This window comes from Malaya genurostris, chromosome 1, assembly GCF_030247185.1.
Source record: "Malaya genurostris strain Urasoe2022 chromosome 1, Malgen_1.1, whole genome shotgun sequence".
Taxonomy (NCBI): Eukaryota; Metazoa; Arthropoda; class Insecta; order Diptera; family Culicidae; genus Malaya; species Malaya genurostris.
The window spans coordinates 103914472-103939825 of NC_080570.1; the positions used below are offsets into that span (position 1 = coordinate 103914472).

The 25354-nt window shown below is 36.9% G+C and overlaps 2 protein-coding genes across 5 annotated transcripts in view; both read right to left on the bottom strand.

Moving 5' to 3' along the window:
• The window catches only part of LOC131425303 (RYamide receptor-like), a 420424-nt gene that overhangs the window by 79569 nt on the left and 315501 nt on the right, over positions 1-25354 (bottom strand). The window lies entirely within an intron of this gene.
• Positions 1592-10675, bottom strand: LOC131425305 (keratin, type II cytoskeletal 2 epidermal-like). Its single transcript, XM_058587095.1, has 2 exons — positions 10292-10675; positions 1592-2508 (listed from the first exon to the last, which is right to left on the bottom strand). Exons 1-2 carry the CDS (start codon positions 10521-10523, stop codon positions 1922-1924), a joined length of 819 nt encoding a protein of 272 aa, XP_058443078.1. The 5' UTR covers positions 10524-10675; the 3' UTR covers positions 1592-1921.

Genomic DNA, 25354 nt, shown 5'->3' on the forward strand with positions numbered 1-25354 from the left:
AATGGAAAGCTAAAGTCTCTAGTTAACAACTGAATAAGAAACTAATTTGATTCAATCGATTGATGAAACCTTATTATCAATTCAGTAAAGTCATAAATTTTGGCCATTTCAAAAAAGATGTTCGGTTACCAGTACCCCAAGAAATTTCGCTAAAAATGCAAAATATGAGTAAAAACTGTAATTATTCAAAGAAAAAACGTAATTTATTCTATTCAGAGTTGTTTTGGACAAAAGTCTTTATTGTCTGATGGTGACTTCGTCTTGGCTCTTTTGGCCAATGATTTGGAATTGATGTTGATTTTTCCGGTCTTCCACAGGCTTCGCGGAATTGAATACTGCGGTCGAATTTATTGGCTTTTAATCCACTAAGCAACGTTTGACGGTATTAATCAGTGCATGCAAGTTCATTTTCCTTGACTTGGACGATTTGTTTGAAGTCGCCAGTCGGCTAACAGAATCAGAGAACCAAAGTTTTTACTTATATGACGGATGTATTGAAGTCGTCAATTTGTGCACGTGTTGCATATCACCAGAGATGCCAGGTTATACCACAAGTTTAGCTAGTAAAACGAAAAGATCGCGTTAATTTCAAAACTCTGTAGTTTTTCACTAATGTCTGCAAACTATCGAAGTTTCTAAAGTCTGTAAAAAGTCTTTAGACGAAAAAAGGTTCGCATGTTAACTAAGAAATTTGATAATTTACATACAAATTTGCAGACTTGTCATCATCTCTTGGGGTGCCGGTAACTGAAATCGGTAGACATTTTGAAAATGACGTAAAAAAATTTGGTTGCAAAAATGTTGATAGCATCCGGTATTAAGTCACGAAATACATCGATTTCACCTCATACATATTCAATCCACTCACCTTCCCATTGGTGCTTTTCAATTTAAGATGCTATAAAAAAAGTCATAAAAAACTTTTGCGTTGATTTTCACGCAATTGAAATTTGTTTTGAGTGCAGCAAACAGTACAAGCGTCTGTTTGTTTTGGCATTCGGTACAAAAAGAACGTGCTGCTATTACACACACACATGACATTTGGCGGAATGACACTATCTGCTTTCTGTCAAAAGTTACTATGGGGAACCGGCAACCGAACACCTTGCCCTATTATATTGGTAAACAACATTTTTAATTCTAACATTTTCCCTAAATATTCCTCTGAATACATTGAAATTTAGAAATTAAAAAAAACCATATTTGAGGAACAAATGTATCCCACAAAAGCATTCACGTATTGACAAAGTCACGAGTTTAACACTTGCGGGAATCTAGTGTGAAGTGTTCCAGCCGATGTTGTTGGAAAATTACTGTTATAAACAGGAGAAGTTTGTTATTGATCCGGAATGAAGTGGAACATTTAGTAAGATTGAGGCGAACAGCTCGATAGGTGGCAATAAAGAGTCCCTTATATTTAACGTGAAGCAATGTACGCATGTTTTTGAAAAACAAAATATTTAGTATCAACATAATTTTGACTATGTTATTCTGATTTCTGAAATAAGCACGAATGTATGATAGAGTGTCGGAGCATTTTCCTCAAATTAAAAAAAAAATATGTCATCTATTCAAGAAATTCAAAAAACTATTTTGTTTTTTTTTTCTAAAATTTGTCACCGTTTTAATTGCATTTTTTCTAAAAATTAAAACAAGATTACAATTATAGTAAGTTGTAAAAATTACGTCCTACGTTCTAAGAAAAATTGCTCGTGAAGGAAGCACTATGTACAACAGAGGCCTCGGCCTTCCGGTTTCCGGCTGACGCTGTCTTTCAGGAAACCGGAAATGCTCCAGCAAACTTCTACAGCGAATTAGTGCTGTGTGAGTGTGTGTGTGTGTGTTTGTGAATGCGGTATGTTTGTTCGTTTGTGTTTTTCGACTAGCTACGTGGTCCGGAATACGTTCGGTGTTGCGTTGTTCAGTATGGTCCAGATTTGCCGGGTGGTCCGTACTGGGCAGCCGGAGCCGTAGCGCCATGTCCTCCGCTGAGATCGTCCCCGTGTCCACTGCTGATTCCGCTATCGTGACCACCACCAATAGAGCCACCAATATCGGCACTGAAGCTGGCTCCAGCATTTCCGGAGTAACCTCCGCTGGATTCCTTCTGAGTCTTGTACTTGATGAAATAGACCTCCGGTTTGCTGGGCTGCGTTGGAGCTGGCGTCGGGATGATAATGTCTTGCTGGTCATCGGGTTTCTTGACCAATACGTAAACCAGAGTCTTCTCTTCGTTCTGGGGCTGCAGTGGAATCTGTGGTGCCTGATAGGCAGGAGCCGATGGAGCCTTGATGAAGATAATCTTGTAGTGCTTCTGAGCCGGAGCTAATGAAATTGGCCGCTGGATACGAACTTCCTCTGGCTCTGGTGGGGGTACATGGACATAAATGTGCTTCTGAATGATTGCCTGCTGGGAGCCACCGGAGTAGCCACCTCCGCCTCCGCCGCCGCCTCCGGAAAAGCTGCTTCCTCCAAAGCTAGCACCACCGGAGCTGAATGACGATGAACCTATGGGGTGAGGTTGAAACCAGGTCAGTAGTGTACTAAAAATCCAATTTTACAACCGACATCAATAATGAAATTGAAAACTGTCAATAACACTTGTCGGTTTAACATAATGAAATTCGGGCTGTGCCGGCTCTTAACACTATAATTAGAGCAATTAAATCCGAAAGCGAAATTTGTTGTCCTCCACATTCCGTTCAAGGAAATTCTGTTAGTTGTTCAATATGTTGAGTTGCTTGTTTTTCAGCAAGCCAACTAAGGAACAAAATAATTAGATTCTATCAGTCATCGACCGAGCCATTTCACTGGGCGGTAGGCGAGAGCGGCACCCAGTCTATTGAATAATTGCGTTTCATCACCTGTTTCAGTCAAAGGAAATCATTTGATAGGATCATTCGATAGTTGACCGAAGGACAGCAGGCATGTGCATGGCACTGACTAATGACCGCAAACTGTGGTCGTGTGCCCCTTTTTGCTGCAGAGGGAACGATGTGATTAATTTTCAATTATCGGTTCAATTGTGGCTTTGGGACGTGTCCGAGGTGTACCTGTTTGAGCAGTAGGATGCTAATGTTGCGTGATACATAATATACAACATTGTGGTTAACAATGGCATTAAGTGAAATAAATTAAATATGTTGTTAGTTTAGTTTGAACAACAAACATTCGATTCGAAATATGATCTAGCTACCACAAGTTAATTCATTCATTTCAGTTGAATGCATTACGTTTGGGTGGGTGAATAGTGCATGTAAATAAGATTTTGCGGTTCATGATAAAGACCATTATGTGTTTTGTTGTGGATGTTTATGTTCCTATGTTTCGTCGACTTTTGCATAATCGCATTATTTCTTGTTCTATCTAACTGGTTCTATTCACATGGCTCTTATATACAAAACAAGCGCTTGCTAGAAATGATTAGAATATTGACATGGAAGTCCGCCATAAAGTAAAAAATTAAAATTTTGTTCAATTGCGGGACGGTCATGGGATTGCCAAAGCGATTTGCTCTACAATTGTGTTAAGCAATTTTGCTTTTTTCCAATACTAGACAAAAATGCAAAAATCGCACAAATCGGATAAAAAAATCTATTACATCAACCCAAGAAGCATGCGTTGAAACAGCAAGTGATCATGATATGTGAGAAAAAAATGCACCAAACCATCGTACAAAAAAAAACACCGAACGAAATGTTATTTAACCATGGACCACAAATCGGTTTTCTGTAGCGGGAATCCTAAACTCTACCATCATTACAGTCATTATTCGACCTTCTGTGTGTTCAGAGCAATCAGGAAAATCGGCTTTAATTTGGTATTAAAAAAGCTATGGTTGTGAGGAATATATGTTTAGGTTATGCAGTGAGTTCAGTAAAGCTTTCAGAATAGTTGTATCGACGTCTCTTTTAAGTTGAATAAGTTGAGAAAACAAAAAGAGACACAATAATAAAATTCATAAATGTTAGAGGGAACAAAAGGTAAATTATTTTTTTTTCAATCTTCATCATGTCTGTTTGCTTGTTGCCCGGGGTACAAGTTAACTTAAAAACTAAGAATATTATTTAAGCTTGCATTTCAAAATTCAAATAATCAACAATCAATAATAATCGATTGAAAAATTGCTCTAATTATTTTTGAGCAATATGCTAAGAGGTATTTGATTTTTTAATGTATTTATTAAATGTTGAAAATGAAAAACTTCATGTGATGAGGGCGTGCAAGTAACGTTTTAATTGAATATCAGTTAACTTTATTAATGGAGAAACATAAAATAAGCGGGAGAGAGATGAAAGATGCGAAGACAGAGAACGCAAAAGTGAAAACTGACAAGGGTCATTTATGCATGAAAAAAAAATCTAGTAACTTAACTTTTATCTCTTAGTGCTCGTTCATGAAAAAAAAACTGAACACCCCTAAGTACGTGTACCTCTGGAAATTCTCAACGCGTCAAATATTTCACAGACAAGAACGTATTTCTGTTCATTTGAAAGAAAAGCAAGTGCGAAAAGCAAATGAGTGCGATCGCAATGAAAATCCGGATCTTTCAATTAGAAAACTTGCAAATAAGTTTGGTTATCCTGCCAGCACTGTTCATAACGCTCTTAAATCTTTCGATTCAGGTTTAATAACAGCTAAGACGGCTGAGGGGGAAACAGAAATGGATCTCAGGAACCACCAGAAGGTGAAGAGATTATTGCAGAAGAGACCAGATCTTTCGGTAAGTACTGTGACTAGAAAAATAAAGATGTCCCCAAGCATACTTTCGAGCACGGGCAAAGTGCAGTGAAAACTGTACCGATCCGTAATGATAATCAGAATGTGACGGCTAAAACCCAGGTTCGCAAGTTGTATAGCGAATATTTGGCAAAGTTTCCCTGCATCAGAATAGACGATGAACTTATGTGCTAGAGAAATTTTAGCAGTTTCACGTAATGAATTTTTATACTACCATGCAACGGAACGGCATAGATGAGTATTTCAGGATGAATAAAAAGGCCAGGTTTCCCAAAAAATGTTTGGTTTGGCAGGCAATATGGAGTTGTGGCCGAGTGAACCAAAGCTTCATCACTACCGGAACTATAAACAAGGAAATTTACCGCGCATAATGCCCAAAGAAGCGATCTTTTCCATTCCCATGCATCCATGAAGCACCTTCGTTCTGGCCTGATTTGGCATCTTGTCACTACGCTAAAAATGTTTTTAAATGACATAAAGTAAATAGAGTTCATATTGTCACGAAAGAGATGAATCTACCTAACTGCCCTGAGTTGTGACCTATCAAGCGGTATTGGGCTCTCGGATCTCGGAATTGCAGCTAAATCAGTCATAGTTTGCGCAGACCCTAATGGGTGGAGTAAACTGAAAAGTTCGTAGTTTCTTCATGCGGCCTAATTAAGTAATTGATACATTAGTTTTAAGATGACTAACCTTGTCCCGTCTCATCTTTCCGTTCTATACTTTTACATTCCTGCTCTCCCTTGAGCACTATCACTCAATAATTTTCATCTCTGGTTTCTTACAAGTATTCTCTGATTAGTTGAATGTCACAAAAAGCAAAACCGACTGTTATGCTTAGTTGTTAAAAAAATAATAAGAAATTGAAAGATTTTTCAAACTAACCCTGCACGTAGAGTCAAAGTATTTCCTATATAAAACTATAAACGAAATAAATCGCAAAGATTTTCAATCGAAAAAACCTAATTATCAATCAAATATTTTTTCTTTATGCAAAATTTCAACTATGATTAGGTATTTTTGCAACAAATATAACGAACTTTTATTTAACGATTCGACTCATATCACTTTTTTAGCCATATATTTACTTTTCATCACTGCCAGCGAGGAATAGACCAAAGCAAAAGATAAATGGATGAAACGGCCATGAAAAAATTGAAAAATAGAGACGGTATCGCCCAAAAAGACGGCCAAAGCCTACAACCTTCTTTTTAACAGGGACACACTGAACTACTCTGGTATACGTGTGAACACATCTCAGAAACAACTCGGGTTAATAATGCTGAACAAGTGCGCACCCGTTGAAGATCATATTGTTTCCTTGCTGGCTAACCTCATTTTACTGATCTAGCATTTAACGATCCACTTAATACCATTTCTTTTATCTCATTCGTTCTGTTTTTCGTCGGGTAGAACAGCTTAAGTTGTACACAGTGAATTATAAATCATACTATCCTCATATAATGACATTATTGATTCCTTTTTAATAAACCTATAAATACATTCAATCTGTTTGGAACTATTTGTTAAAAAAATTCTCTTTTCTTGTTTTCCAAACTTTGCCGGATTAACAATCGAATTGTGAGGCTTATGGATAAATAATATGAATTGCAAACAAAACAGCTGTATTTCTGAGTGCATCGCCCTTTAACATGTGATCACAACAAGCAACTAGGCAATAGAAGAACATCAAGCCAAAGTTAAACTCAAGATGGAGTATTTAATGATATTTCACGTACCGTTCAAATAGGACATCTCGATGAACTCGGTTTACCGTTATTGGCAGTTCAATGAATAGTTGAAAAGAAACAGTAAACAGTTTAGTCGTCATATGCGCCGTAACTATGACGATGTTTGTTTTCATATGAATAACAAATCGAGTTCAATGGCAGGTGATATCGAACAATCTCGCATCACATCGGCTTTTTGTAATTGGATGTAGAGGTAGTTCAATATAATCAATTATAAATGGGAATCAATAAAGCCTAATATTTAATTCGTGTAAGACGTTTTAATTCGCTTTAGAAGCAATCGGATCAAATATCTTTACCGCATAATTTGTAATTTTCGGTATCGTAGTGTAACCGTGCTTTTTTATGCTTATTGACGCTTTTCAACAAGGGATTAATAAAAGTGTACCATTACTGAGTCCTACGGTTTACTGAACAAGAATTTTGTATTGATTTTTATTGGATTTCATAATCTTGAGTTTATCCACAGAAAACAGATATACAGGCTCACATATGAACTTTGTGTAAAATTTGCTCAATCTGCATGGCGAACACTTGCAGATGTCACCACGATCGACACGAGGTGCCACCACGATTTGGATGCCGCTTTCACATAAGACACAATTTTGGGTGAAACATTCACTTCACGCTAGATTTTTGTTTTGCTCTTGGTTAAAATGACAAGTTTGTTTCTGTTTTATTCCGATCGAATTCTCGTGTGATTTATGCGACATGGAAAAAAGTTGCCTTTAACACTTCGGAAAATCGTGTGGCAAGAGTTAACATTTTCATAGTTGGAATATTTCTATAACAGGTAGGAGGATTCTTTTATCGCTCAAGAACGTAGTGAAACGTTTTGAGAGATCGCGTCGAATAGTCGAGTAGGTGGCAGTAGTGTTTCCAAAGAATAGCAAATTTGAAATTTACACAGGATTTTGAAAAAAATAAGTCTGTAAATCTGTTATCTGTGGTTTATCTTTGATCAAGCTACCATCAAGCACTCGCATTAAATCTTGCAAACAGTAGATAATTCAGGCGTGTAATCAGTTTAGCTATGAAATACACACAATTAGAACAATTACATACTCCACAAACGGAAAATAAAATGCTTGTCACAACTGAACAACGACACACTGTCAGCTATTACCTGTGATGTTAATACTAACGTAGTTGTTGATTTCCCTTTACCTCATTATTCAGTTGAAATGAGACCTGATGAAAAAAATTTATTTTCTGTTGACTATTTCGCAATAGAATAGATGTTGGGAGGCTCTTCGAAATACTTCGAGACGCAATGTAAATAAATGTAATTCTCATTGCAAAATATTCGAATACTCGAATGGTATTTCAAATCAGCGCAGATTTTTGTTGTTAAAAATGTTTAATGTTGATTGAATTTTAGCATTGAAAAGTAAATAATATACTATTGGATTACGGTGTTTTGCCTAAGCAGCTGCTTATAATTTGGAAACTAGTATAAAAAATGCCACTCTAGATTTTAGTTCCAGTGAAAAAAATCACTAGATAAAAATTCAGCATTTTTAATTTAATATCCAGTGTTTTGTTATTGAACCCAATGTACTTTCAATAATATAAGAAAATTATCATTTTCCTTCAGTTGCATTTTTAAGCTTTTAGCATTTATATTTTTTTTTATTTTCCTAAACTGTACGAAAATGCACTATTTTCAATTTGAATTTAAATAAGTTAACTATATAGAAACACACTTCGATGCAATTTATACTCGTTTTACGATCAATTCTTTTCATGTTTGGTACATATTCACTAACATGAAATGGTAAGTACGTAACGTACATTAGTAACGTATGCTTGTCATATCAAATTTTTAGCATGAAGAATGATTACTGTTTCTCGCTATACTGTTTTCATTCTTAGACAGCTAACAGCATTCGAATACAACAATTTTGTTTACCTAACAGGTTATGAAAGTATTAACAAATATAAAAGCAGAATTCAAATATTTTCTATTTGAAACAACTTGGCAAAAACCAACATTGAACATTGATAATCTTGGGGGTTTTCGAGCATTATTTTTGTATATAAGATTTAAAGGGTACACTCACCTTCGTTCAAATAAACACGCAAATTATTTGAACTACGATAATTTTTGAAGAGTGTAATACTATAGTCATACAAGAAATGAGAGCTCCAATACAATTTAGCTCCGTCATTGTTTACGTATTATTAATAATAATATTAATCGATATGAATGGAAAATAATGCATAAATTTGAAGAGTTTCTTCTGCTTAACTAAATGTATCTTTTGCAAGCTGACGGTCACGTCAAATTTTAATAATTAATATGACGCTTTCGGTAACTGTTATTTTCTATCTGTTGACGATTTTTCCAATCGGCACGGTAGATACTGATCCAATGTACCTGTTGAATTGTTGCAATCTTTAAATATAACAGAAAATAAAATGCCTGAAGGAGGCAGAGATTCCATATGGCTATTCTCTGTTTCCAAATAAATAAATCAACAAATAAATAGATTTGATAGTCTTAAGTCGTGTCTGTGTGGGGATATTATTTTGTCATACATCATACAAAAATAGAACAGCACATACATTTCAATTAATTTCATTACCTTCCATTATACAGAATAATGAAAATGTTTAATTGAATACTAGAAAATACTGTAAATATTTGTTCAAGCATATTCATAATTCGTTCCTAACATTAATTGACTCGCAAGTATCAAAAAGCCATAACTTATTGTAATATTGTTTTCTCTATTCACACACCCATTTGGAAACGTTGATTGAAGCGAGATCCCACATTTCTGTTCAATAAAAATTTTGAAACGAAACTTTTGTTTACCTAAATAAAAGTAGAGTCGTAGTCGAACCGGTGTTTTTTCAAGTTTTTCATTTAACCTACCCCTTGAAATTTTTAGAGCGAGATTTACGTATATTAACTGAAATATTCGTAAAAAAGGTATCAAATTTTTGTTCTATGAACTACAATCATTTCAGATTTTTTTTACAACAATTCTTAAGTTTTCTATAACAACCGATGCAAACAAAAATTGTATTTGAGAATTAGTAGTATTCTTGCTCTTCTAGTAATGTGGAATTCAGTCTCACAATGAAAATAGCTGTACCAAAATATTTTGTTAATTTTCCGAAACATTAAATCAATGATAACAGTTATCATACATCAAAAACTTTGAAACGGCTGATTCAAAAATTGTGATGAACATTTTCAAGTTCTTATAACTTTTGTTTATTTATATATATAATGCATCACAGATGTGGTGACACAACTAAACAAGCAGTTCCTCAATGTAACAAAGTCAACGACGACAAACTATCAAAACTCAAATCGAGTTGTCTTCAAGATCAATTAGAACATTCTACCAAACCAATTGTTCCAAAGAATTAAAATTAGTGGTTTGTTTTGTTCACAAATTCTTCCACGTTGATTCCCTTCTTATGTCGATTTTGGTACTTGGATTATGAAGTTTTATTTCATCTCCCCATTATAACATACATTGCCGTCACACTTTAATAATGCATGTTTCAAAGTGTCAACCAAAGCACATAACGAATGTTACACTAAAACACTAAGTTCATAATTGAAAATGTCGCAATTCATCACAATCGAAGTCCAATTTGGAGATCCAAAATCAAACAATTGATTCACGTAACCTTTCGCTCAACGTCATTTTCTTCAACAAAAATCGTCCACGCTTTGGAAATTTAAAATCACATTTGTAACGAATCTACATCAGAGTCTTTGTTCAAAGTCCTTACGACACTATAACTCAACAGTTTCTAGTTAAACCACTAAAACACACCTCCAAAACCGCTTCCTCCGAAGGACGAAAATCCACCGCCGGAGCTGTACGAGCCACCGCCGCCGGAACTGTACGAGGAACCTCCGTGGCCACCACCGCCAGAATAGCCGCCACCGCCACCACCGCTTCCGTGAGAGCCTCCGCCAGATGACGGACGGTTGTATGAATATCCCGCTTCCGGTCGTGCGGAAGCAAGAGCCAAACAGCAGCTCACCAGTACAAAGGCTCTCATCCTGTTCTGCAAACTTTGTTCAGGATACCACGACAATCAGGATACAACTACTTGGCAATCAATTTCACGACAAAAACAATTTCCCTACCACTTTCGGTTTCGTTTGGTTAGGTGATGTTGGCCCGTGAAATGCAAACAGATGACTGACGTTGGTTCGATGCGGTGTAATCAAATTTATACCCTTAATACCCTTAATAATGGAGGTGAATGAAGAGGTTTCCGACGAACTCCAGAGAGTTTGGGACCCCAAAATGTAACCAGCAGCAGCATTCGTGGAATACCGGGCACAAGAGCGACAGAGAGAGTATGTCAAACACACTGCAGATGCAGCCACAGCAGAGAGCTGAATTCGCATATCTTCTCGAACTCATCAGCAACGAGCGAAGAAGGTAGGGATGATGCGGTTGATCTAACAAAGCAAGTCAAAAACTATGCTTGAATTTACCCGCAGCAGGCTCAGAAGATCTTGTGCGACCGTGAGAGGCACACGACCGGCATGCAAAACCGCAGTTTACCAGAGGGTAAACATTGGTGTCTACTTCAACCGCTTTGGACCCAAGTCACCCAACGTGATGAAGAGAGATGAAAACGAAGAGAGAGAACTTTCAGTTGTGCATGCATGGTGAAGAGCAAAGTGAACGAAAAGAAAAGTGTTTTACCCTTTCTTTGTCGGCTGAACGATGGCGTTGCTCCTGTGGAGGCTACTAGATCAGTAGGTGATTATGGGATGCTGGGATCGCAGAGACGAACATGGGAGAATCAATAGCGCGCATAGGTGCTTGTGATTAATGACGGGCAAATCGTGTGTTTGACCTACATATGCTAGTAATAGATATTAATGACAACTGTCGTAACACAGTAAACAAGTACAAAATTTAACGTGCTTGAAAACTTAACGGTTCATTATTATTGAATAATTACTTATGGAATGCTAAAAGTACTGAAACGGTGGAGAGTAAATGAATGATTGACTCAAAAGCATTCTAGTATCAGAGTAGCTCCTTATTATTTTTCTTATTTATGATGTAGATGTTTTATCAAAAACCATACATTTCGTTTTCCAACAAATATATATTATGACACTCTTAAATCTCAACGTAGTTCGATAATACAAATTACCGAACGTTATGGGTAGTACGAAAACCACCGAATGGTACGTGAATTTTGACATTATTCTATTGATTTTAACGGGCTTAGTCTATTCCATTTCCTAGCTAGACGGTAGTGCAACATATGATCGAATTCTTTAATCATATTAATCGAATTGACCGTACATGAAAGTAGCTTTCTCTCGAAACAAGCTTACTGCATTATCAGAAATTGTTATATTAGTGTTAGCTGAAGTACTGAAATCTACGATGGAGTCTAAATTAGGGATTAGATTAAAAAATATTCAAAATTTTCAAGCCTATGTTAATTGCATTCCACTCCAAATTTATCACAGTTATCAATTCAATATATTCCTTAAAATACAGTTTTGTTTTGGGCTAATATAATCGAACTCAAGCGCTCTCGTTTTTATTTTTGTCTTCCTTACTTAGAAAGGTTATCCGGATTCGACTTCTGGTTTCGGAGTCATAAGGTGAAGCGTAGGTTTCAATTGTAGGCTATGTTAGTTGCTGGTCATACGAATCGACTTTGGCTATATCAGTTCCCAGGACCCGGTTCCGTAAGAACCGGAAATAGTGGTCGGAAACTCCACAACATACTTGATTTTCTCAGACATGACAAAACCCGTTTTCACAAATCTAAAATCAAATGAAATGTATTATTTGACGTATAACTACGGAGTTATAGGGTGAAGTGTGATAAAAAAGGTTAAAACTGTCATTTAGAGCACGATGCAACGATGGACGAAATACGGAAAAGTTTTTCCAACTTGGGCACAAATCTATCTAATCTCAAATAAAAGGAATTGTGATCTCAAAAACTCAGCGAAGTCTTGAAGGATGGGTATAAAAGTAGCGTCAGAATTCTCTTAAATTTACGTGCAAGAGAAGGTAAAATAAAGGCATCTATCGATTTCATTGTTAACTGTACAGATAAAAATATTTACATCTATTTTCAAGCACATAATTTGAGCGGGAAATTGAATATAAAGTTACTCCTCAGATCAGTTTTTCAATATACTTTGAAAGCAAAACTAAGCGTAAATTAAAATATGTTGTATAATTCATTGAAAGATCAAGGCATTCTAATAAACTTTTACATCGATGATGATTTTCAATCAATTTTTTGATTCGATCAAAGTATCATGGAATTACATGTCGTGTAGCTTTCATTATTTTTTTCTGTGTGTCACAATGATTTGTTTTACATTTTAAGTGTAATGTTCAGTCATCATATCAAAAAAATAGTACATTTTTTCGTTTAAGTAATATGTAATTTGAGCATATTCTATGTGTGCAAACTAATTTTGCTAGTTGAAACAATGGTGATAATTGTGCCTGCGATTAACATTTGAGCCCGCATTCGTAATAATAAAAACCTGTTTTAATCCACCTAGTGGTGTAATGATGCCTTTCTCATATCAATTATACTCTCATATATAATACTGGGATATTCTTAAAAATCATTTTGTTCGATTCTTGAAAGATTAGCCCTAACCGGTTTGTTTAGTTGCCTACTGATAATGACTATCGATTTGTGTAGTTTTGAGACAAGTTTAGAAAAATTTTTACGTGTTTTGTTTCGCCGGTTTAAATGACGGTGTATAATATTGAACACACTTTACCCTATAACTTCGGAACCGGAAGTCGGATCCGAATGAAATTCAGGAATTCCGTATGGGACCACGAGACCTTTCATTTGAATCTAAGTATGTCTAAATCGGTTCAGCCATCTCCGAGAAAACCTAGTGAGATTATTTGACACACACACACACACACACACACACACACACACACACACACACACACACACACACAGACATTGCTCAGCTCGATGAACTGAGTCGAATGGTATGTGACACTGGGCCCTCCGGGCCAATTTACACTAGTCGGTTTTTCAAGTGATTGCCTGACCTTTCTATATGAGAAAGGCAAAATACATACACTAACGGTCAAAAGTTTGGGTCCACTTTACAATATTGATGAAACGTTCCAAACTCCATGGTTAGAGCTGGCTCTTTCGTTGTAACATTATTTTTACTGTATTTTTAGAAACAATTTTTCGCGTTGAATAACCTTGTAATGCCACCATAACTACTCGTGTCTCTACGCTTAGCTCTGCTGTTCGACCTATTTCTCTACTAATGAAACATGAAATAAATAATTTTACTCACATATTTATAATAAAATGATTTTTTTGAATTACGTCGATTCACATAATATTTGGTGTCGAACACTTATGATTTTAAATGCAAAATATGTTCTCCTCACCTTTTTGAAAAGAAAAATGTAACACACAAATGTGAATATACCTCTTGAAGTAAGTTTTCGCAGCACAACGATGAACGCGTAGTAGATACTAGACGTATCGATAGAGTACAACAAGTCTGAACACGTTTATGCTCGATCTACGCGTCTTGCAAGGCGACCGCTCCTTTCTGATACTCTGCTATACTCTGACCATTAGCAAGACACATTTGCTTGATAAAATCCACTGAGTGGACGGCGCAATTGGTTAGAATTAAAAAATAAAGCTAATGGACCCAACTTTTGACCGGTAATGTGTAGATTCATAACAAAGAATTTGCATTCCGCATTCGGCATTTAATTCAACTGGATTATACTCAGTTTGGTTATGTATTTTTCAATCAATTTATTTATTTATTAGGAGCAAGGAAAAGCCTACTGGAGCTGAAATTATCTAATCTCTTTCTCAAACAGGCATAAAACTTCCTCATCTTTTATACCAATAATACCCAAATCGTGCAGACTGCGAAAATTAACATCAATCATGGAAACATCGTTGCATTTCTTAAAACATGAAAATCAAAGTCCTTAGAGTAGCAGTTAAATAAACGACACATACTGGAATAAAGTTCATTATATCTGTAGTTGATTTGAGCATGAGGAATTGAAAAAAAATAATAAAAAAGAAGACTGTGACGATTGATGTCGAAAGAGACCAATCGTAGAAGATTAAGTCAGTTTATATGAGATTGTATCAAATCAATGATGAAAAGAACCTTGCAAACATCTCGACGAATACACAACGGATCCAGCTCAATAAACCGACAGCGATCCTTATAACTTGGAATGTTTAAAGATTCTCCATAGTAGAAGGCAGAGTGCGAACCATTACATTCCATTTGCGTAATTTAGCCTTTTTGTTCCAGCAGGCTTCGCAGCCGATGCTTAGCGCACAGAATCATTTCATGGCTAGTACTACGATCCTACTGACACTAAAAATCCTTCCAAATCGTGGCTCCAACATATAACAACTGGCTTGTAATCAATGGTCTACTTTCTCTTGAACATCACGTTAAGAACCTTCTAATCATTGATTACAGTGTACATACAACAACTTTTCAAATCCGTCATGGTAATTTTTATATCAACCGTTGAAATCGGAATCAATCATTAAGAATCAATTTCTCCTAATTTAATATCAACGGATTCTTACAAGTAATACTTACAATACTGATACGTAGGTATTTTCTAACTGTTTGCGCACATGAACGACAACTATACAGTTCGCGGTGCAGTATGATCACAGAGTTACTTGTACTTAACTCAACTCAGTTCAGTATACGGGAATTATCACAATTGTTTACTTGAACTAACTTTCTCGAACTCTTAATTTATCTGGCTTTAATGGAATAACTGTACTAGAATTCACTTTAATAAATGGTTTTGATACTTCTTTTTCATGAACATTAACTATATATGACTGTACAGGAAATTAAACACCTGCGTAAGTAAGTATAGAACTCACTACACTTAGTTATGTAACCTGTGCTATTGAATAATACCTTAATACAATGAGTTTCGTTAAGCTTGGTAAATAATTATTCGAACATAAGTCTAAACACAGCTTATAGGTCGTTATCAGCTAGATGCGTCAATTGATATCGGTGGAGTTATAACAACATGAAGAAATGGCATGAAAAAATATATCTGCCCTTTTCAAACATCAATTTTGAACCGGATTATTCATACTATTAGTGCAAAACAAGTGGATTGTCATACTGCAGATATGTATAAAATTTCAAGTCAATCGGACAAAGTTGATTCTGATTTTGACTCCCTTTATGGTGTTAGTTTCAGGAATTGCTTTTAAGATCTTCCAAGTTCACAAGTCGCCTAAAACCTAGACTATCGTAGGTTCCGGAATAAAACGATAAAACTTGCGTTGAAAGAATCTGCCGAATAGACAGATTATTTATTATTTATTTCATTAGATTGAATGCAATTATCATTAATTTTTCAATTACCAATCAGTCCATTTCGACGAACTGCTTCACACAAATAAGAAAGTGGTTTTGCACTAGAGTTTGAATATGACAGAATGCAATATGGATATCCGGATTGTTATTGCAATGTCACTTTAGTGATGGCTCCTACAAGATTTGAATTTGCATTTTTCATGTCATCTCTGACTTCGCGAATTCCAAAACACACCCGCTACCAAAGACATGGTAGCGTTAATATTATCACCAATTATGATTCATATATGAATGAGATGATGCAACCAGTTCATATTACCATAATGGTTCATTTTTGAACAGCAAAAATCAATGTTGAACTACCAGTTTGGGAGGACAGCTCCCAACCTGCAAGCAGTGATAAGTTTATAAGAAAAAAAACAAGTCTCGTAACAAAATCGGATGTTTGTCTGGCCTCGTCACCAGTTAAAATAACTGAATTTTCTAACAAATCATAAGAACAGAAATAGTTTAGATGTGATATGTTGATTGGGCTTACACAGTTGAATCGATTGCCAGCGCTTTATTCAATATTGGTTTATCTAAGCGAACTATTATTTGTTTTGTCGTGAATACGACTTACTTTACTATGGGGTGTCTTTTCAAAATTAGCCATATGGAAGAATGGGCAGAACTTAATCGTGAATATCTCGACTTGTATTAAAGGCAGCAACATAATTCTTTCACCATTTCATCAAAAATATGATCAGGAATTTAGGATAATATTTTGAACAGTGAGAGATAACCACAAACAACTCAAAAATTAAGTTTTCTCAAATTTTGAAAACAACGCGAAAAACTCTTTACTTTTGCTTGGCTTCTTCGCGCAAGGACGACGATTTTGAGGTTGTCAGGCACACATCTTCAACTGACTGCGTATAAAAGGGGAACCGTGGTCGAAATTCGATCAATTCGTCATCTAACACTCGATGTGGATAGACGAATAACCTACTACGACTAATTTCGATTTTGTTTTATTTTTTATTCGCAGTTGTCTACCTACCCAAGCTATGGGTAAAAACCGCCATAGATCCGAGAAGGATGCTAAGCGTCTGAAGCCAAGTGATGTACAGGTAAACGACCGTTTGCTGAGTAAAAACCAATATGCTGATCTGCCAGTAGATGTCGAAGAGGAACTGCAGAAGAAGGAAAAAATGCCGCCTTTCTACCTGAAGGGCTTCCCACCAACTCTACGCTCGGAATTCAACACGCTGATCAGCAAAGGACTACAGACAACAATCCGTTTATGTACTGAAGGCTACAAAATAACTGTTCCGGCTTTGAACCACTACAAAGGAGTGGAATGCTATCTGAAGCAGACAAAAGCGGAATACTTCACACACGATATTGCCGCCAACAAACCTATGAAGGTTGTACTTCGAGGACTACCCGACATTATGGAAGCCGAACTAAAGCAGGCACTGTCGGAGGCTGGACAAAAGCCTTTGATGGTATTTAAAATGAAGCGCCATAATACGGACAAAAAGTTTAGAGATCAACTGTACCTGATTCATCTGGAGAAGGGCTCCATCACCATGAGTCAACTGAAAACGATTAAATCGTTATTTCACATAATCATCGAATGGCAAAAATATAAACCGGTACATCGGGATGTCACACAGTGCACGAACTGTTTGAACTACGGCCATGGAACGAGGAATTGCCACATGAAAAGTCGGTGCGGGAAATGTGCCGAACCACACAATACCAACGATTGCCTACTAGATGACATCGCTGTAAAATGTGTGAACTGTGATGGCGACCATCCATCTACTAGCAAATCGTGTCCCAAACGTGCTGAGTTCACAAAAATTCGACAACAGGCGTCCCGCAAACAATCAACGCGCAAGAATGTTCCACAGAAGGATGAAGTTAATTTCCCACGGCTCCCACCGAAGAGGGATATTCCGAATTTGCCGCCACTTCCTCGCAGCTATCCAAAAGATTCAGCCGCTGGATCACAAAAAGAATCTTCCTCAAAAATCCCTCCTGGATGGGGCAATAATCAACCACAAGCAAAGGATGACTCTGGTGATTTATTTTCTGCTGAACAACTGATCGTCATTTTTGAAACAATGACAACAAAACTATGAAACTGCAGAACGCGGTTAGATCAAATCAACGCCTTAGGCAAATTCATCATCGAATATGCAATATAATGAGTTGGTTATAGTATATTGGAATGCTTGCTCACTCAGGAGCAAAACTGCTGAATTGTCAGACTTTCTTCAAGAGAAGAATGCCGATATTGCTATTTTAACTGAAACTCATCTTAAACCTGAAATTTCTATTTTTATTTCCAATTACAGGATTCACAGGCTCGACAGGGCAACTACCAGAGGAGGTGGAGTTGCCATTGCCATTAAACGATCCATTCAGCACAGGCTTCTGTCAGCCTTTAAATTGCAACTCATAGAAGCCATCGGAATTGAGATTACAACGACGATGGGACCCATCATCATCATTGCAGCGTACTGCCCCAAACAAACCAATCTTCGAGATGGTACGTGTGCATCATTGAAGCGAGATCTGGCTATGCTCACTCGACGACAGAACAAATTCATCATTGCTGGGGACCTGAACGCACGGCATGAGCTGTGGAGAAACAGAAGACAGAATCGAAACGGATTCGTACTTGCCGAAGATTACGAAGCTGGACAATACAACATCTTCGCTCCGGATCAACCAACGCGACTTTCCAGATCGGGAGTTCATTCCATTTTGGATGTATTAATCAGCAACATCGCCATAGACAGCTCTCCGGTTGTCTTCTACGAGCTCTCTTCTGACCACTTGCCAGTAATATTGACGTTGGGATCTTCACCAGAAACAGTGCCTATTCAACCACGGAGGAACTATTATCGCACCGATTGGGTCCAATTTCAACAAATCGCCGACCAACTTATTAATATCAATGTTCCACTAGATTCCCCGATGGAAATCGATGCGGCCCTATCTTCCTTCCAGCATTCAATCACAGTCGCTCGTGATAGGACGGTTCCAGTACAACATATGCCGAGTTCCTCTCTTCAAATTGACAGTGTCACCAAGAAACTCATCCGACTTCGAAATATCTACCGGAGGCAGTATCAACGAACTGGCATCCTAGATAGAAAGACTACTTATAACAACTTAACTAGGATAATCCAGGAAAGGATATCTGAACTTCGCAACAGGAACTTCCAGCAAAAGCTTCGAGAACTTCTCCCACATTCAAAGCCCTTCTGGTCCTTAACGAAGGTGCTTAAGAAAAAAACCGAAGCCTATTCCTCCTCTGATGTCACCCCAGGACGCAGCTGAAGGAATACCTTTAATCACACCAGTAGAGAAGGCAAATGCGCTAGGCCAGCAGTTTGTGTGTTCTCACAATTTAGGACTCAACATTGTTAGTCCATATGAAAGAGCCGTTGCTGATAGCGTAGCTGAGGTTGACCAATCAGACAGCTTGGTTCCTGAGGAAAGTAGAGTCACTGCCAATGAGCTGATGGCTTTTGTGAAAAAATCCAAAAATATGAAGGCCCCCGGTTTCGAAAACACATTCAACATTGAGCTGAAACATTTGAGTATTCGCTCATTTGTCTTCTTAGCTAAACTTTTTAACAGGTGCTGGGAGCTTGGTTACTTCCCTTCAATGTGGAAGTTAGCTAAAGTTATCCCAGTTTTGAAACCGGGGAAAGATCCTTCCTTTTCCAAGAGCTATCTGCCCATCAGCTTACTCTCTGCCCTATCCAAGCTGTTTGAAAAGTCAATACAAAGGCGAATTCTTGCTTTTGCAGATGAACAGGATATATTTCTGGAAGAACAGTTTGGGTTCCGGAAAGGAAGATCCACCATCCACCAGCTCACAAGGGTTAACAACGTCATCCAGCAAAACAAATCAGTGTCCAAAACGACTGCCATGGCAATATTGGATATTGAAAAGGCATTCGATAATGTGTGGCACGATGGACTGGTGTTCAAACTGCATCGGTATAATTTTCCCATGTATCTTATTAAAATTATCAAAAATTATCTTGCAGATAGAGCATTCCAGGTTTCTCTGAATAATGCACTTTCAGAAAGATTTACTATTCCTGCTGGTGTACCCCAGGGAAGTATCCTAGGTCCCATTCTATACAACATTTTCACATCAGACATCCCACCTCTTCCAGGTGGTGGTGTTCTGTCACAATTTGCTGATGATACTGCCATTCTTTACAAAGGTCGTGTCATTAATGCTCTGAAGAATAAACTACAGACAGGTCTGGACGCTTTAACGGAATATTTTACAAGCTGGAAAATTGTGATCAATGCAGCAAAAACTCAGGTCATCTTGTTTCCACATTCAAGATCTCCAAAACTTGTTCCATCAGACGAATGCAGAATACGATTCGGTGATGAGGTCATTCAATGGTCCGATGAAGTTATCTATCTAGGACTCACCTTTGACAGACATCTGATATTCAGGTCACATGTTGACAAAATCGTTCAAAAATGCAGCATACTCATTAGGTCTCTGTATCCGCTGATTTGTAGAACATCTAAACTGTGCCTGAAGAATCAGATGGCTGTCTATAAACAAATCATCTACCCCGCAATTGAATACGCAGTCCCTGTTTGGCGGGGTTGTGCACGAACACACAAACTTAGGCTTCAACGCATTCAAAGTAAGATCTTAAAGATGATTCTAAATCTACCCCCTTGGACAAGGACTAGTGAAGTACATGAGATTGCCTCACTGGATATACTAGAACAAAAATTCGAACAATACTGCACGAAATTTGAAGAGAGGTGCTCAATCTCTGAAATACAAATAATTCAAAATTTGTACGTATTAGGTTAGGGATAGTTATAAGTAGGTAGACATTTTATAAATAATTAAAATAAATATTATGATTAAACATTAGTATGTAAAACAAGAGTAACTAAAACACCTAATATTAATAACGAATCGTATGAACAACAAAGATGAAAGGCCAAAGGGTCAAAACACTTGTACTGTAAAATGTTGATGTAATACACAAAAATAAGATTAATAAACAGATATTTATGCAAAAAAAAAAAATGCGAAATTCGATCATTTCTTCTTGTGCATTGGATGCAAGCAGACGTCGTGGGACCAGCAGCTTCGGAGAGTGTACCTTCTGCGTGGTTAAAAACCTTAAACGCTCAGGTCGTGCTCTCATTTGGACTTCAGTCGTCAGGTGGAGCAGTCGTCAATGGAAGCAGAACTTCTGTTCTTGGTTCTAAATTTAGTTCTTGAACTCAAGTCCAGTTCCTTATTCTAGAATTCTATTCGGTTCTTTTTAGAACCATAATAATACTCTCAAAGAATTATGCGAAATTTTGCTTTACTGTACTTTATACAACCCATTTTGATGGTCGAGGCGAAAAACCGTCTTCAAGTTTCAGAGCTTAGCTCCGGGTTTAGAATTCAGAGCCTGTGTGCTGAACTGGATTCTGGAAAAAGATTTCGGAACTGATTTCAATTTCGAAATTGTAGTTCTAGAACTAAAATCCAACTGAATTCTGGGTCTGTTCTAAGTTCTGAATTTAACAGTTGCACTATTTATGTACCATTTAATTCCACTATTTCACTGTCACGTTATTACACTTTCACAAAGTCACTATACTTTAATGAAGCATAACAAACGTTACAATACAGATACGCGTATTTCGGAATGTTATTTACATCCTTCTTCAGTGTATCGGTTTTATAAGGTTGTTTTCACACTGAAGAAGGATGTAAATAACATTCCGAAATACGCGTATCTGTATTGTAACGTTTGTTATGCTTCATTAAAGTATAGTGACTTTGTGAAAGTGTAATAACGTGACAGTGAAATAGTGGGATTAAATGGTACATAAATAGTGCAACTGTTGAATATATTCCGCTAACAGCTCCAGGTGAAAAATAGTTCTGAATTTAGTACTTGAGCTCAGGTCCAGTTCCTAATTGCAGAATTCTTCAAATCGGTTCTTTTTAGAACCATAATAATACTCCTAAAGAATTATGCGAAATTTTACTTTACTGTACTCTATACGGCCCATTTTTATTATAAAGAACTATCTAGTTATTTCATTACATTTAATTGCGTTTCAGAATGTTTAATGTAACTAATCTGTAATTTAGTCTAGGCGCATCGTTTAAAATTCTAGTAGTGAAAAAGGGGAGAGTTGCACAATTCACACAATCGATCAATTACCAGTTCGAATTCGGAAGTTTAAAGAAAGTGTGTCAGTTTTATTCGTATTCACGACATCCAGTTATGTCTCTGACATTACACACCCGTACTTTTTAATTTTTAAATTGTTTCGAGGAACCTGGCCTTAAGCCTTTGCAGTATCAGATTTTGATCATGGTTCAAAATTCAGGTTTCAGTTCAAGATCCATTTATGAATCTGGATTGTAACCTGCAACTGCCATATAGCTGTTCCAGTTCCAGGGTCAGATCCATTTCCAGATCTGGATTTGGGTCTGGATCTAGATTTAGAATTACCATGTTACTGGTTTTGGTCCAGCTCCAGATCCTCGTCTTACATGCCATATTACAGATTCAGATACTGATTCTGTACATACTATATTACAGGTAGGAGACTAGGTCCAATTCCAGGATCTTGGTCTCGGGTAAAAGTTCAACAGCTCTTTCATATTCGGGCAGATAAATTCAACAGTGTCTTAGATAATAGAGCTCAAACGATCTGTTCGCATTTATGTCATTAGGTCATGTCCCTGGCATTACCCATCCATCTTTTATAAGGAAACTAATCACAGTTTCAAATTCAAGAATTGACGTGTTCACTTAATCAAAAACCATCAAAATGCTCAGTTCTACAATCTTAAAAAGTCGAAATGAGTTTACTGCATTGTGCACGTCAGACATCCACATTCAACATCGTTCAATAGTAGTTCGTTGCATCTCTTGACGAGTTTGAACAGCCGCACTACCGAATATTCTCAATCTACTGATGTTCAACAAAAATAAACATTCATTGACTATGACCTGATTTGTCTGGCAAATGCTAGATTTTTTTTGCTTCGTCAGACACTCAAACTAATCAGATCTTTTGCCAGATTTTCCAAATTTTCCGAGATTTTCAAAATTTTCCTAGATTTTGTCAGATGTTGCTATTTGTTTACGATTTTGGCTTCTATACGCTAGGTGGGGAGACCTGTTTTTGCTCACTGAAAATGAAGCCCGGCAAACATTTCCTTGTATATAGATAATAGACCCAGACAAATCCAGATAAATTTTTGAGTTTTGAGAGATTTTTGAAAAAATAATCTGGCAACTCTGGCTATGACGAAATATTATTTTTACGGAAAATATCACTCAGTTTTAAACAATTAGTATAATTTTTAAAGCTCCACACAATATGAAAAACATAGAAACTAATTATCGCATGTCGAATACATGTCGCCGTCTTAAGTGCATTACCGATCTCAGCTGTTTAGATCTCGACAAGTAATTGTCAACCGCATTATCATCAAAAAATGACGTTTTGTTACTGCGATTTCTCAATAAACTTTTGTGGACAGATGTTTCTTTTCGCAGATCTATCGGCAGAATTGACATTTTCTGCCGATCGTTTGTAGAAAACTCATTAAAAGGTGTAACAATTGCCACCACAATCTAGGTAATGTACTTGAAAATTAAAGCCACTTTGTTCTTGTAGCCATTGTAATTGAATTCCTCGGTCCTCGGATGGTTTTCAGGACACTACATTATTTATAATATTCCTTTATAAACTTTTCCATAATTACGAAACTAATATCCCACTAATAAAATGTCACACATTTCAACATAATTATATTTCCGATAGCATCGTCTAATATCAAGTTAGCAATGAAGTACAAGACCGCTGTGATTTTTTGCCATCACGTAATTTCACGCGTCCAATTCAATTCGCTTGTATTGGCACTTTTCATCACAATGACACATTTTTGTGGTCCAATTACATCGATAAACGCCGCTAATGAATGAGAAAACAAATTCATATTAACGAAGTTCCCACAACACAAAAAGTGCATCCTATTGCACCACAATCGCGCTGCCAAAATGTTAATGTCAATTTTGCGCCATCCATCATCACGTCAAGTGGTGAGTAATTTTACACAATCCACAAAACGATCTGGAACGAACAAAGCAAATGGTCAAAATTTATTAGATATTACCTCGTAATCACGACAACGTGCCGCCGCACAACGGGACGATGGTTGTAGGTGAAGATCAAAAACATTTCTTATCGTATACTTTAAAAAATTATTTGTACCAAATTCAAAAGGGGATTCAAAATAAAAGAACAAAAAATTGTCTGATTAACAGCTTACAGCAATTATACTCAACAATACAGAGTGCTCAACAAGTATTTACGATTTTCGGTCGCATTTTACTTGCAACAGTGCTCGAGAAAAACTAAACACTTGGAAACACATTGACTTGCCGCTGGAACCATTGTGCGCCGCGGGACAGCACGTTCACATCAGGAAACGAGACGAGAGAAAGATTCAAGTCCGCCAATATGTAATGAGATTTTTCTCTGCCTTTGCCACAATCTGGGTTTATTCCATTGGATGATGTTTATTCGTTTCGGCGGAAACGAATGTGTTCGCTTCGAATGTGGTGAATTTGTAATAAGTAAGCGATCAACAACACGCACCACGCACCACTCGCTCACAGATGAGCGGATAGTGGCGGTCGGTACGGCTTAGGAACAACATACATAGTCGTAAACGATGCGCTAGGAATGTTTGGTTGCCGTTCCATAGAAACGAAATGATTTTGGTAGTAGGTGTTATAATTTAATTTGTTTGTAGATTTGATTATAGGATGGAGTTCTTCTCGCAAATTGGAATTTGCCGTTACAACGGATTGGAAAAAAAAGGTTTCAAACCCAGATGTTTGACTGATGAAATCGAAACGATTTAAAATTACAATACAGTCTTGATGGCATGACAAAAAAATCAGTTTGAATAACCAAATCATCTAGATAGACACTCGCATAGAAAGCCAAGTATTAATCGAAAAACTTCAGCAGCATACCCAAATAACAATTGTAAGTTGTTGATGATTTATTTTCCACATTTGTTGCAGAATGTTTTCCTTTTTTTTTTAGAAAATATTTGATTCATTGATAATTTTTCGCGCATATGTAACAAAAACCCAACTCGGGTATAAAAAAAACCCTTTCGGGTCGGGGTCGAGTACGATACTTATTTTTTATTATCGGGTTGGGATTGGATTTGGAAGAAAAATAGTTCTCGGGTTCAGGCCGGGAACAGGTACATAGTTTGTTATTTTCGATCGAGTACGCGTCGGGTACGGATTTGAAGAGCAGCACAACACAACGCCACACAAATCAAGACACCGCGAAAATATCTGTCACATCTCCTTGCCGATTGGAAGAATTTTTTCTTACTGCGACATAGCATTCCGAATATCAGTAGTAGCAGAGGAAAAACATGCATCCGTACTTCTTC

Coding starts and splice junctions, on each gene's coding strand:
- LOC131425305 (XM_058587095.1), bottom strand. CDS start 10,523: ATGAGAGCCTTTGTACTGGTGAGCTGCTGTTTGGCTCTTGCTTCCGCA. Junction 2,509..10,291: donor CGGAGGAAGCGGTTTTGGAG/GTGTGTTTTAGT, acceptor CTCACCCCATAG/GTTCATCGTCATTCAGCTCC.